General features: G+C 42.2%; 1 protein-coding gene across 3 annotated transcripts in view; it reads left to right on the forward strand.

Moving 5' to 3' along the window:
• Positions 1–15,000, forward strand: part of LOC143022595 (cGMP-specific 3',5'-cyclic phosphodiesterase-like) — a 347,172-nt gene that overhangs the window by 326,123 nt on the left and 6,049 nt on the right. For 2 of the 3 annotated variants that reach the window (XR_012966102.1, XM_076180898.1), the window contains exons 21-27: positions 441–584; positions 2,378–2,557; positions 3,014–3,167; positions 3,691–3,836; positions 4,755–4,838; positions 5,966–6,122; positions 7,460–7,536. Coding sequence is in view for 2 of the 3 variants with exons in the window: in XM_076180898.1 (XP_076037013.1) it covers positions 441–584; positions 2,378–2,557; positions 3,014–3,167; positions 3,691–3,836; positions 4,755–4,838; positions 5,966–6,122; positions 7,460–7,536 (942 nt within the window). In the remaining variant the exon portion in view is untranslated. Of the gene's footprint in view, positions 1–440; positions 585–2,377; positions 2,558–3,013; positions 3,168–3,690; positions 3,837–4,754; positions 4,839–5,965; positions 6,123–7,459; positions 9,066–15,000 lie in introns of those variants that run through there. The other variant, XM_076180894.1, reaches the window with a different exon arrangement.

Here is a 15,000-nt window from a genome sequence, read left to right on the forward strand (position 1 = left end):
CTCGTTAACCCAATCGTTACTCGAAGGGGAAGGGAGAGGAGAGGAATAGGTGGGGTGACCCTTGAGGAATTGAATATCCTTGATATATTCATCTATCCATTTGTTTGCTTATTCACTGATTGGTTCGTTTGATCTTATTTTTAATTCATCAATATTACTGTCATGATTATTATCATTATTATTATTATTATTATTATTATTATTATTATTATTATTATCATTATTATTATTATTATTATTATTTATTTTTTTTTTTTGTGTGTTTTCGGTACGAAGAAAAAGTTTAAAAATAGGCATTAGTAAAATAAACACATAACTGAATGAATATGAAAATTAAATAAAACAAACTAAAACAAAACAACAACGATAATAACAACAACAACAACAACAACGACAACAACAACAATAACCACGACAATGACAAATGTCGGCCTTCACAGGTGCTGTGCCGTTGGATCCTGAGCGTGAAGAAGAACTACCGGCCGGTCAAGTACCACAATTGGCGCCACGCCCTCAACGTAGCCCAGACTATGTACGCCATGCTCAAGACGGGCAAGATGGAGCGGTTTATGAACGAACTCGAGGTAATACATAAATACATACGCCATGAGAGGGGAGGCAGAGAGGGGAGAGAGGGGGAGGGGGAGAGAGGGGAGAGAGGGGGAGGGGGAGAAGGTGAGGGTGGGAGAGGGAGAAGAGGAGGAGGAGGAGGAGTCCAAGATGGAGCGATTCATGAACAAACTCGAGGTACATACATACATTCATACGCCAGGAAAGGGGAGGGAGAGAGGGAAGAGAGAGGGGGGAGAGGGTGAGGGGGAAGAGGGTGAGGAGGGGAAGGTAGAAGAGGAGGAGGAGGAAGAATTCAATCAAGATGGAGCGATTCATGAACAAACTCGAGGTACATACATACATTCATACGCCAGGAGAGGGGGACGGGAGAGGGGAGGTCGAGAGGGGAGAGAGGGGTAGGGGAGAGGGGGGAAAGAGGGAGGGAGGGGAGAGGGTGAGGGGGAGAGGGAGAAGAGGAGGAGGAGGAGGAGGAGGAGGATTCCAAGATGGGACGCTTCGTGAACGACCTCGAGGTAGTACGCCCATCGGAGGGGGAAGGGGGAGAGGAAGGGTGGGGAGGGGAGAAGACGGGGAGAGAAAGGCAGGGAGGGGAGGGGAGGAAAAGAGGGAGAATGGAAGAAGGAAAAGGGAATATGGAGGAAGGGGGAAGGGGAGAGGGAGTGGGTGAGGGGAGGGGGAGAGGGAGGGGGTTAGGAGAGGGAGCGAGGGAGAGGAAGGGGAGGGCGAGAGGGAACGAGGGAGGGCTGGGGAAGAGGGAGGGAGGGGGAGAGGGAGAAGGGAAGAAGGTCATCTTCAAATCTCTCAAGGTCCTTTTCGTCTTAAAATACCCCCCAAGGTCATCTTAAAACACCCCCAAGGTCTTCAAATCTCCTAAGGTCCTCTTCCTCTTCAAATACCCCAGGGTCATCTTCAGTTACCCCAAGGTCTTCAAATCTCCCAAGGTCCTCTTCCTCTTCAAATACCTAAAGGTCATCATTAAATACCCCAAACATTTTCTTCAAATACCCCCAAGGTCTTCTTCCTCTTCCTCTTAAAATACCCCAAGGTCATCTTAAAATACCCCCCAAGGTCTTCAAATCTCCCAAGGTCCTCTTCCTCTTCAAATACCCAAAGGTCATCATTAAATATCCCAAACATTTTCTTCAAATACCCCAAGGTCTTCTTCCTCTTCGTCTTAAAATACCCCAAGGTCATCTTAGAATACCCCCAAGGTCATCTTAAAATGACCCCAAGATCCTCTTCCTCTTCAAATACCCCAGGATCATCTTAAAATACCCCTAAGGTCTTCAAATCTTCCAAGATCCTCCTCCTCTTCAAATACCCAAAGATCATCAAATATCCCAAAGGCCTTCTTCAAATACCCCAAGGTCTTCAAATCTCCCAAGATCCTCTTCCTCTTCAAATACCCAAAGGTCATCATCAAATATCCCAAAGGTTTTCTTCAAATACCCCCCAAGGTCTTCAAATCTCCCAAGGTCCTCTTCCTCTTCAAATGCCCCAAGGTCTTCAAATCTTCCAAGATCCTCTTCCTCTTCAAATACCCAAAGGTCATCATCAAATATCCCAAAGGTTTTCTTCAAATACCCCAAGGTCTTCAAATCTCCCAAGATCCTCTTCCTCTTCAAATACCCAAAGGTCATCATCAAATATCCCAAAGGTTTTCTTCAAATACCCCAAGGTCTTCAAATCTCCCAAGATCCTCTTCCTCTTCAAATACCCAAAGGTCATCATCAAATATCCCAAAGGTTTTCTTCAAATACCCCAAGGTCTTCTTCCTCTTCCTCTTCCCCCTGGGGGGGAGCAGATGCTGGGTCTGATCGTGGCCTGTCTGTCCCACGATCTGGACCATCGAGGGACCAACAACTCGTTCCAGACCAAGACGGACAGTCCGCTGGCCATCTTGTACTCGACCTCCACCATGGAACACCATCACTTCGACCAGTGTGTTATGATCCTCTCCCAGGACTCCAACAATATCTTTCAGGTGAGGGCGCGGAAAAAAGGGTGTGTATACACACACACACACACACACACACACACACACACATATATATATATATATGTGTGTGTGTGTGTGTGTGTGTGTGTGTGTGTGTGTGTGTGTGTGTGTGTGTGTGTGTGTGTGTGTGTGTGTGTGTGTGTGTGTGTGTGTGTGTGTGTGTACAACACTGAATGGGTCCCAGTGATTAGAGATACATTTCAATAACCACAATGCACTTTAACTCTAAGCCATCAACATCGGGAGACCCAATGGAGGCCAAATTGAAATGCGGTACAGCCAAGGACTCGAACCCAATAATCACATGACAAGTGCCGTAGTAACTTACCAACTACGGTCAGGAATAATCTCGGCCCTAGACCCGTGTCCTACTCTTCAACGTTTCTAAAAAACTCTTTCATTCTCCCCTCCCCTCACCTCCCCCCCCACCCCCATCCCCAGGCCCTGTCAGCGGAGGACTACAGGCGCGTGATGCGGGTGGTCGAGAACGCTATCCTGAGCACCGACATGGCCATGTACTTCAAGAAGAAGAACAGCTTCCTCCACCTCTCCGACAACGGCGAGTTCGACTGGCAGAGCGAAGAGAAGAAACAACGTGAGTAGGGTCTGTCATCCTCTCTTCTTCTTCCTCCTCCTCCTCCTCCTCCTTCAGGAGGGAGACGCCTTCTGAAAAAGGAAGATTTTTTCCCCTCACCCCCCCTCGTGGTCCTTCCCCCTTTCACCCCCCCTCCCCCCATCGTCGATTCCATCAGGAGGAAGACGTCCCCCGTGAAGGGAGCGAGGCTAACCTTTATTAAAGTGCTTTCCCTCTGGCTGTCGCCAGATGATTTTATTCATCTTCGCTCGTTGCGTTATCCCAAGCGTGCTAGTCCTGCATTCGTTTAGTTATAGGTTCGAATCCCGCTCTCCTCTCCGATTCTCAGAAACTTCGACCGTCTTTCACCTGCCCCCCCCAATGCTCCCCAATGCGAACAAGCCAAAGATAACGGCTTCGGCCGTAGTTACACATCGCCTCCTGGCGTATCACACACCTTCCCATCACCCAACCCCTTCCCTAACCGCCGGTCCTTCAGACTGAATAAAATCACCTGACGGCACGTTCTGTCTGTGATCGGCAGTCCTTTGTGGGATGATGATGACTGCGTGCGATGTGTCGGCCATTGCCAAGCCCTGGGAGGTACAGCACAAGACAGCCAAGATGGTGGCCGACGAGTTCTTCGAGCAGGGCGACCTCGAGAGGCTCAAACTCAACCAGCAACCAGTCGTGAGTAGCTCGCCAACTCTCTCTCACACACACCTCTCTCTCTCTCTCTCTCTCTCTCTCTCTCTCTCTCCTTCGGTGTCTCTACATCGATGTCTTTCTCTCCCTTTCTTTCACTCTTTCTCTCTCTCTTTCTCTAACTCTCTTTCGATGTCTCTCTCTACCTTTACCTTCATGTCTCTCTCTCTCTCTCTTTCGATGTCTCTCTCTACCTTTACCCCAATGACTCTCTCTCTCTCTCTCTCTTTCGGTGTCTCTCTCTACATCGGTGTCTTTCTCTTCCCTTCTTTCATTCTCTCGCTGTCTCTCTTTCTCTTACTCTCGTTCTCTCTCTAACTCTCGTTCTTTATCTCTCTCTCTCTGATATTCTCACTTTCCCTCTCTCTCTCTCTCTTTAATTCTCTCATTGTCTTTCCCTCATTCTCATTCGCCCGTTGCAAAAATAGACAAATAAATGAATAATGATAAATTGGAACCCAGCCCCTTAACATTCTGTTGCCAGCCTCCTTTCCCTCTGCAATCCAATCTCACCATCTACTCTCACACTCCATTCTCACTCTCCACCCTCATCATCTACTCTCACCCTCCACTTTCATCATCTACTCCCACCCTCCACTCTCATCATCTACTCTCACCCTCCGCTCTCACCATCTACTCTCACCCTCCACTCTCACCTCTCACCCTCCACTCTCATCATCTACTCTCACCCTCCACTCTCATCATCTACTCTCACCCTCCATTCTCACCATCTACTCTCACCCTCCACTCTCATCATGTATTCTCACCCTCCACTCTCATTATTTACTCACCCTCCACTCTCACCATCAACTTTCACCCTCCACTCTTATCATCTACTCTCACCCTCCACTCTCATCATCTACTCTCACACCTCCACTCTCACCATCTACCCTCACCCTCCAGGCCATGATGGACCGCGAGAAGAAGGACGAGCTGCCCAAGATGCAGGTGGGCTTCATTGACGCCATCTGTCTGCCCCTCTACAAGGTGAGTGGGTTCGAGTGACGTCATGACAATACAGTATGAATGGGTTTGTATGACGTCATACACCTGACGTCAAAGACTTTCCCCTCTACAAGGGGGAATGGGTCCGAGTGACGTCATAGTTGCCACTCTACAAAGGAGAGTGGGTCCGAGTGACGTCAAAGAATTGCCCCTCTACAAGGGAAAGAGGGTTCGGGTGACGTCATAGAATTGTCCCTGTGCAAGGGAGAGTGGGTTCGAGTGACGTCATAGAATTGCCCCTCTACAAGAGAGAGTGGGTTCGGGTGACGTCATAGAATTGTCCCTCTACAAGGGAGAGTGGGTTCGAGTGACGTCATAGAATTGCCCCTGTACAAGGGAAAGTGGGTTCGAGTGACGTCATAGAATTGCCCCTCTACAAGATAAAGTGGGTTCGAGTGACGTCATAGAATTGCCCCTGTACAAGGGAAAGTGGGTTCGAGTGACGTCATAGAATTGCCCCTCTACAAGGGAAAGTGGGTTCGAGTGACGTCATAGAATTGCCCCTCTACAAGGGAAAGTGGGTTCGAGTGACGTCATAAATCTGTCTCTATACAAGATGAATATTGTCATCCATAACCAGAGCTTCTGTCCTTGGGGTCATAGAGACAGTTAAGCCTCCTTCACACGCACGGGGCTAGTTTAATACCCGCTAGTGCTAGTTGCTGCAAGTTAACTAACCGGGCAAGTAACTGTTCACACTAGGATAGTTTAGAGGCAAGTTGAGTAACCACTGACATTGGGCAAGTAGAGGGGTAGTTTGCAATTCGTTTTTAGCACTAACGGCTACTAAACTAGCTTAAACTAAGCTTAAAGCAGAGGTTTAAGGAAAGAAGGGATGACCGAGGTTGAAATTGATCAGCATTCTTTCTTTAGTGAATACTTAACCTCAATCCTTAGAGAAGCAGTCTTATTTGACTTAATCTCCAACCTGCGTGGCTCGGATCCGTTGGGGATGTCACAAAGGTCCTTAGACATATCGACTGCATGTTTTACAAGAGTGAGTTTGATGATTTCAAAGCATTCTCACCTCATATTCAGGCGTCAAGGGAAACATGAGTTTATATATTTATGCCCCCTTATCCCCGCCCTTCTCTCCCTCTCCCCCCAAGGCTCTCTCCGAATCCTTCCCATGGGTGAAGCCACTGTACGACGGATGCGCCGAGAACAGGGACCACTGGCATCGCCTCGCAGAACAGGTCGACATGGGGCTGACCTGGATCGACCACGAATACATCGACAGACCGGTCGAGCGGAACGAACTGGCAGGTAAAAAAAAAAAAAGAGAGAGAGAGAGAGAGAGAGAGAAAGAGAGATCCCAGGTTCGACTCCCTAGACACCCACCGAACTGACAAGGTTAAACTGCACAATTATTTCTTAATGTATGCATAATCACTAATCATGGTCCTCCATCAATCAACACAATTCTTTCTTTCCATATCAATGGGCATACCTTCTCCTTGAGGTTTTGGATGAAAGATAAGACAAAGTACAGCTCATTGGTCCTCCTCAAACCCCTTTTTCCCGACCTCCAAGTTAGTTGGAGTGCAACTTTTTTTTTAGTGTAACCTCACCTTCCTGAGTAGCACCTCGCTTCGTCAAGGACGACCTAAACCTTAACCCGAGGACAACCTTAATAGCCCCACCTCGAGTATAACCTCAACAACTCTATCCCGAGTGCAACCTCAACAACCCCACCTCGAGTACAACCTCAACAACTCTGTCCCGTGGACAACCTCAATAACCCCACCTTAAGTACCTCAACAACCCCACCCCAGATACAACCTCAACAACCCCATCCTGAGTATAACCTCAGCAACCCCACCTCGAGTACCTCAACAACTCTATCCCGAGGACAACCTCAATAACCCCACTTCGAGGACAACCTCAACAACTCTGTCCCGAGGACCTCAATAACCCCACCTTAAGTACCTCAACAACCCCACCCCAGATACAACCTCAACAATCCCATCCTGAGTACCACCTCAGCAACCCCACCTCGAGTACCTCAACAACTCTATCCCGAGGACAACCTCAATAACCCCACTTCGAGGACAACCTCAATAACCCCACTTCGAGGACAACCTCAACAACTCTGTCCCGAGGACCTCAATAAACCCACCTTAAGTACCTCAACAACCCCACCCCATATACAACCTCAACAATCCCATCCTGAGTACCACCTCAGCAACCCCACATCGAGGACAACCTAAACAACCCGATCCCGAGGACAACATCAACAACCCGATCATAAGTACAACCTCAACAAACCCATCTCGAGTGCAACCTCATCAAACACACCTCGAATACAACCTTAACAACCCAATCCCAAGTACAACCTCAACAACCCCATCCCGAGTTCAACCTCAACAACTCGATCTTAAGTACAACCTCAACAACCCCATCCCGAGGACAACCTCAACAACTCGATCTTAAGTACAACCTCAACAACCCTATCCCGAGTTCAACCTCAAAAACCTGATCCCTAGTACAACCTCAACACACCCCACCCGGAGGACAACCTCAAGCACACCCCGAACCCCACCCCGATCACAAGCACAACTTCCTCCTTGTAATGACGTCACTCTCCTCTCCTCCTTTTGCAGTGATCAGCAAGATCCGGTTACACTCGAAGCCGCAGCCGCCCTCGACTCAAGGCTCAAGGTCGCCCTCCAAAGCGAAGGCAAGTCTGGAGGCTCTACCTGTGTCTAACCTCAACGCCTCGGCCTCCTGCCCCCTCTCCCTCCCCTCCTCCGCTTGGAGGATCTCAGATTTGCGTCTGTAACGTAGGAGTCTTGGGTGGGGGTGGGTGGGGGGGTTTTGTCCCCATATTCTATTCTTGATGTCGTCAGGTGATTTTATTCGGCTGAGGGAGAGCCCTCCATACCCCCCCCCCAAGTGGTCAAGTATGTGTCCTACAGATGGCATAAGAGATCAATTATATTCTATTCCAGCTGTCGCCAGGCGAATTTATTCAATCAGGCCGAGGGTCCTTCCACATTAGATTTCTATGAACAATATTCAAGATCTAACTGTAGGATAATGACCATATTTGGAAGACATGAAAGCGGTTAAATCTAGGTTAATTTAACCTTTAGTCCCGTAGGATGTAAGACATCCTCCGGCAACAGAATGAAGTGGTTAACTTGACCCCTTTCCTCCTCGGTGTGGGATTAAACCAAGATTAAGTTTAACCCTTCACTGGGAATGGGGATCTCCTACCTCCCCCTACCCCAATCAGCTGATTTAAATCGCCTGACGGCAGGTGTAGCATATTCATTCCCCGATGGGTACCGCAATGCCTGCGGATAGTTAAAATGGCGGCACACTAGGCTTGCTATGCTACTTGTTTTTGCTATTTCGCTCGAGTAGGAACGACTTCGGTGTTAATGTTCTAGAGCAGGGGTTCTCAGCCTTACTTGGCCCATTCACCCCTTTCACCATTTGCCAGAATGTCATTCCCCCCCTCCTTTCCAAGATTGTCTGTTTCAAAAGGTGCATTCTAAATAATATGCAAATATTACTAAAAAAAAAACTTTTTATTTTGTCCAAATTAGTATATATTTTTCCCAAATTAGTATAAATCCAGCCCAGGTGACAGGCCAGATAGGCCAAAACCTATAATTGCTTTCCTCACCCCGTAAGCTGACTGGGGTCACAAATCACCCCCAGAAATCCCAAAATTCTCCCCTGGGGGTGAATTTCACCCCTAATGAGAACCCCTGTTCTAGACTATTATAGGGACATTTCACCAACATGTATAACATGTCTGACTTCTCTTGGTTCTTCATTCAGATTATCATTTGAAAAATGAAAAAAAATCACAAACGAAGTTATTTCTACTCAAACGAAGTAGCCAAGAAACAAGTAACATGCTAACAAAAAATGCCTACTATGGCGCCACTTTAAGCCCCTCATTGCGTTGTATGTGTGGACTTAGTGATGACCACTAACATGGGCCACTGAAGTAAGTGGTTTCTGTGTTGAATGACCGTTTTAGTGAAGTAAGTAGTCTTGGGGCATCCCTCGCCTCGTTTTTTTTTTTTTTTTTTTTTTTTCCATGGTAAAGATGCCCCTCCCCCTTCCCACCTACCCCGCGCCTGATTGGCTGAGCAAAGCATGATCGAATGACGTCATCGTATTTCTATTCTTAAATGCTCTGGTCAGCCAATCAGTGATAGAGGACGCAACAGAGGGCATATAAAGTCCCCTCTCTCCCCCCAAAAAAAGTTTTTGATATAAATTTATTATATACATATATATATATATATACATATATATATATATATATATGTATATATATATATATGTATGCAAAGTAGACCACTTGAAAAAAGAAACTAACGAAGCAGAGCGCTTTCGTATATTACATCTTCAGTGCACTGAAGATGTCATATACGAAAGCGCTCTGCTTCGTTAGTTTCTTTTTTCCAAAGTGGTCTACTTTGCATAAGTGAACACACGTACCCGTGTTCTTATTAGCACACATATATATATATATATATATATATATATATATATATATATATATATATATATATACACACGTGCATATATATTTTATTTTGTCGCTATGAGCTTCTTTGATCGCTTAAAGAAAACGCTTGCTTGCCGTGTTATGTCTCGTGGTTGACCACTTGCTGCAGTTCTTGAGCATCTTGGCGCGAAAATGAATGACCTTGTGGCTTCTATATAGTTTTGTCTTACAACGCTGTGTACTGTACAACCCCATGCATCGAAATGTTGTGAACAAGTTGTAGGAATCACTGTGTGTACCTATTTTAGCTTTATTTTGTTTCCTTTTTTCTTTATTCGATTAATATAGTTATTAGTTATTTGCTTTTTTTATTTATTCACAGTAACAGTCTGGGTTTAATTCACGTCGTGTAACTATTTCGGCCCGGGTTCGAACCCCAGTTGCAATCCCAATACATAGGGCAAAGGTGACTGTTTCGGTCGCAACGAAGCGACTCTCGGTGCGGTGTAACAACATACATACATACATACATACATACATACATATATATATATATAGTTATGTATATGTATATATATGCATATATATATATATATATATATGAGAGAGTGATAGGTGTATATGTGTATATATATATATATATATATATATATGCAAAGTAGACCACTTGGAAAAAGAAACTAATTATACGAAAGCGCTCTGCTTCGTTAGTTTCTTTTTCCAAGTGTTCTACTTTGCATAAGTGAACACACGTACCCGTGTTCTTATTAGCATATATATATATATAAATATATATATATATATATATATATATATATATATATAATATGTATATATATTCATATATATGTATATATATATGTATATGAATATATATATGTATATGTATATATATATATATATATATATATATATATATATATATATATATATATTTTATATATATACCCAACACTATTAATATCTTTTTTTCATCAAAATAACTTATTTTAAGAAAACCACTGTACACAAAATACATATATATCAACGAGGAAAGATATATTTACATCAACTTTACCACTTACTAAGGTTCTAATTTGACTGTCGCCAGGCGATTTTGTTCAGAGGGTGGAGAGGGAGGGGCCAGACCAGGGACATAATGGGGTTACCGTTTTGAGGATATATATATATATATATATATATATATATATTTATATATTTATATATGTATACATATTTTTTTTTTTTTTTTTTTTTTTGAAAGATATATTTACATCAACTTGACCACTTACTAAGGTTCTAATTTGACTGTCGCCAGGCGATTTTGTTCAGAGGGTGGAGAGGGAGGGGCCAGACCAGGGACATAATGGGGTTACCGTTTTGAGGATATATATATATATATATATATATATATATATATATATATATTTATAAATATATATATACATATTCATTATTTTTTTTTTCTCTCTTTTTTTTTTTTTTTTTTTTTTTTTTTTTAGAGGAGATTCACCGAAGCTAACCTTATCAGCCTTTTCCTTGTTTGTTCTGTCGAACTTAGAAGTAAACAAATAAATGAACGCCAATGACAATTACTAAAACGTACAATAACATAACATTTGCCTGACTAATTCTACTAAACTTAAAAACAGTTAATACATATGACTCAAATAACAATGACTAAAACGTCAAAAAACACAGTAATGATTTATCAAATTAAACTGCAAGTGACAATAACAACAAGCTACTGGTCGTCCGACGATCGACACCGACATAACGATTCTATCGATGTTTTGGTGATATTAGGTTCGAATCCCGCTGTCCTGACAAGGACAACAGGCAAGGATGACCGAGAACTGCCTCCTTCAAGTTCCCGTACAGAGGGCTTTTGATTACTCTGACGTCATCGATCTGACGTCATCAAACTGACGTCACGTCGTTGTTCATTGGTAAGGCATGATATTTCCGGCAAAAAAAAAAATAAAAAAAATTGCAAAGCAAATGATGTGTTGCTAGGTAACAAGGTCTATTACAAAGAGGACAAAAGTTAGTCTAAAAGAATCTTTCGAAGATGCAACAAAGTCTGCCACAGTATTTCCAGACCTTACCCTGGAAGTCCTCTTTTTTCCAGGAAGATTCTAATCAGCAGCGAGAAACCCGCTTCACAGGGAAACTGCTCAAACTCGTCTCGCTCAGCCACCACAACGGCTACTAACAACTTGTTTGCAATTGTTTTGGCTGCCGTCGGGCGATTTCTTTCATCCGAGAGAAAGAGAGGGTACCACAGACCCCCCTGACCTCTCTCCCACCCCTACGCAGCGACATGACGTTAACCAGCGTTTCTATCTTGACTTACCCTCCTGACTTATGTCTTACGTCTGCGACACCCAACACAGTTATCAACATAGAAAATAGATCAAAAAGAGGGGAGGGGGAGAGGGGGGAGAGGGAGAGGGACGGGGGAGAGGGGGCGTATCCCCCTCAATGACAATGCATTTCCTTTGATTCTGTGCCCCCCCCCTTCCTTTACCACCACCTAAAGAGTCATTATCAGAAAATTATAATATGGGAAGAACCAACCCTTATTAACACGTGCCTGTCTAGCCGCGATAAACAATGAATAAACAAAGCATAGCACAGGTACACACACTTTATCCACACTTTTTTGCCCAAGTCAAATATTTTCGTCAAATCTTGCGAATTTGAAAACCTGAGAGACGACTTCGCCTACGTATAGGATTAATTTCTTCTTAGTTCGTCATTCAGATTCCCATGTTATGAAGCGAAGGTAATTTGGTATTTGAAGACTCGAAGAATAAAAGATTGTAGCCCAAGTCGATTCTACTCATACGAGTACGTACTCATTCAGTCGCCAATGTGTGGCGGGAGAGCCACATCTCTCATAATTGGCATGTATATACATGCATACGTATGTTTTTTTTTCAGTAAATGTATGCATACGTATGCCAATTATGGTTTCTTTACATAAGCATGTGTCACATCAGCGTTAAAACGACGGATACTGAGACTAACCAACGTACTTCGCCTCCAATGACCAGCGCTTCTATCCTTGAGTACAACTTCGCACTGTAAAGGCAAATACTTCGAGGTGATACGAAAGTGGGCAGAAGAAAGGAGGAACAATTCAAGTTGAAATTGACAGTTTTTGTTCCATTCTTTGGGATGAGGATGAGGAATAGTGACGCACATTAATGAAATGTCTAAAATATTCGAAATAATTTGATAAAAACTCGGTTTAGAAATAATAAATATAGTATGTCTGCTTAAGCACAGGCTCGCGTGTAAGTGTATATTTGTGTGTGTGTGTGTGTGTTTGTGTGTGTGTGTGTGTGTGTGTGTGTGTGTGTGTGTGTGTGTGTGTGCGTGTGTGTATGGGTATATGTATATATATATATATATATATATATATATATATATATATATATATATATCCATAAACAAACACACACACATATATATGTATATACATATATGCATATGCACATAATATGTATCAGTGAGACCCAAGACCTGCATATTAGGCGTCAGAGGAAATTATCACATTTATTTGGAGGTGGGGCCACGACTGGCTGGCATTCGATCCCCGGACTGAGACAAATCTTTCGCCTTTTCATATAAAGAAAACCGACAACCGACGACTGGTCACAGACAACAGTTCAACGTTTCTTTCCAGGGAGGTTTCCGGGTGGAGGCTGGGGACCGTTGCCGGCGTATATGGGGCCGCGGGTGCTGGTTACTGATTACTGTTACTAATTTCCCTTTTCCATTCTGGCTTCGTTCTATTTTACTGTTTTCTTCCTCCTTTTTTACTTATTGTTCTTTATTTTTCATTCTTTGGAATGCTTTCTGTATGCCTGTCCGTCTCCTCGTCTTTTAAGCTTAAGACCGAGAAAGAGTCTTGTGATCTTGACGTCATCATCAAATCGATGTTAGTATAAAAATATTGCCCTAGTCTGTATGTATACATACGTACATACATATATGTTGAACTTGAATTGATACAGAATCCAATGTTATATAATCTTGTTCGATGTTTTTTTTTTTACTATTGTTGTTTGGCTCCTTTACCAAGTCTTTCAACTGATTCACTGCACGATCACATTTTGCAATGCTAAAGCCTGATACGCGTATTTCGATCCTTATGAAACTTCTTCAGATAAAGGATAGGATAAAGGATAGTAAAAGAGTTTAAATAGGCAATAGGGGTAAACACAGATAGGGACACTCTTCTAGCCCAAACAGCAATACTGTAACCAATGACGGGCTGCTTGAAGATCATCAGCTTGAATATTTAAGTTTGGGAGCAAATTCTGAATAGATTAAAATTTATTCTATAAATTGGAGTCTTCTACTATCCTAGTTTACAGTTAACACCATAATATTATTAGTTAATTTTCCATAATTCTATTGTGAAACAGACTCTCTTCCTCATGCTACACGCGCGCACGCGCGCACACACACACCACAAATAAAACTACGTCAACAGGTACAAACAGCTACATATGATTAATTATTCTACCACTAAAATCCACATCCTTTCCTACTTTCCTTCAAACTAAATATTCTCATTTCAGTGTACCTCTCACCCAAAACATTTCCGTTATTTAATCACTTCCACCAAATCTTCATTTCCCCTCCCACTCTCACCTCAATTCCATTCCAACTCAGCCCCTAAATAAGCTCCATGAAGATCGGAGTATGCGTGCCAGGCTCTTACACAGCAAGATGTTATCATGCGGTGAAACAGTCAGCGGACTTTCTACAAAAAAAAAAGCTAAACAAAATATAACAAAGGAAAACATCAAAGAGATCTGTAACGTTGAAGTCGCCATCAATCTTGATTTAATCTGCATTCAAGAACATGTACCCACCTACAAAACACACACACTAACACACACACCTTATATATATATATATATATATATATATATATATATATATATATATATATATATATACACATATATGAAAATAAACTTTCCTATTGGGATTCGAACAGTCGCCTGAGTCGCTTGCTTTTTAAATGACGAAGGCCGTACTATCGTGCCACCACGACCCTACAAAACGGAACGACTTGTAGGGTCGTGGTGGCACGATGGCACGCCTTCGGCCTTCGTTTTATAAAAAGCAATCCGCTCAGGCGAGGGCTCGAATCCTGGTAGGAGAGTTTATTTCCAAATGTCATAATGGCAAAAAAAAAAAAATTATGTATATATATATATATATTATATATATATATGATATATATATATGCACATGTATGTATGTATGTATATATATATATGTGTGTGTGTGCATGTGTATATATATACATTATATATATATATAATATATATATATATTATATATATGTATATGTAATATATATGTACATGTATATATACACATATATATGTATATATATATATATACATATGTTTATACATACAGTATATATATATATATATATACATATATTTATACATACAGTATATATATATATATATATATATATATATATATATATTATATATGTATATATACATATATATATATATATATACATATATATATATGTATATATACATATATATATATATATATATATATATATATACATATGTATGTATATATACATATATATGCATATATACATATATTTATACATACAGTATATATATATATATATAT

Source organism: Oratosquilla oratoria, chromosome 3 (assembly GCF_046742065.1).
Source record: "Oratosquilla oratoria isolate Oo_2021 chromosome 3, ASM4674206v1, whole genome shotgun sequence".
NCBI lineage: Eukaryota > Metazoa > Arthropoda > Malacostraca > Stomatopoda > Squillidae > Oratosquilla > Oratosquilla oratoria.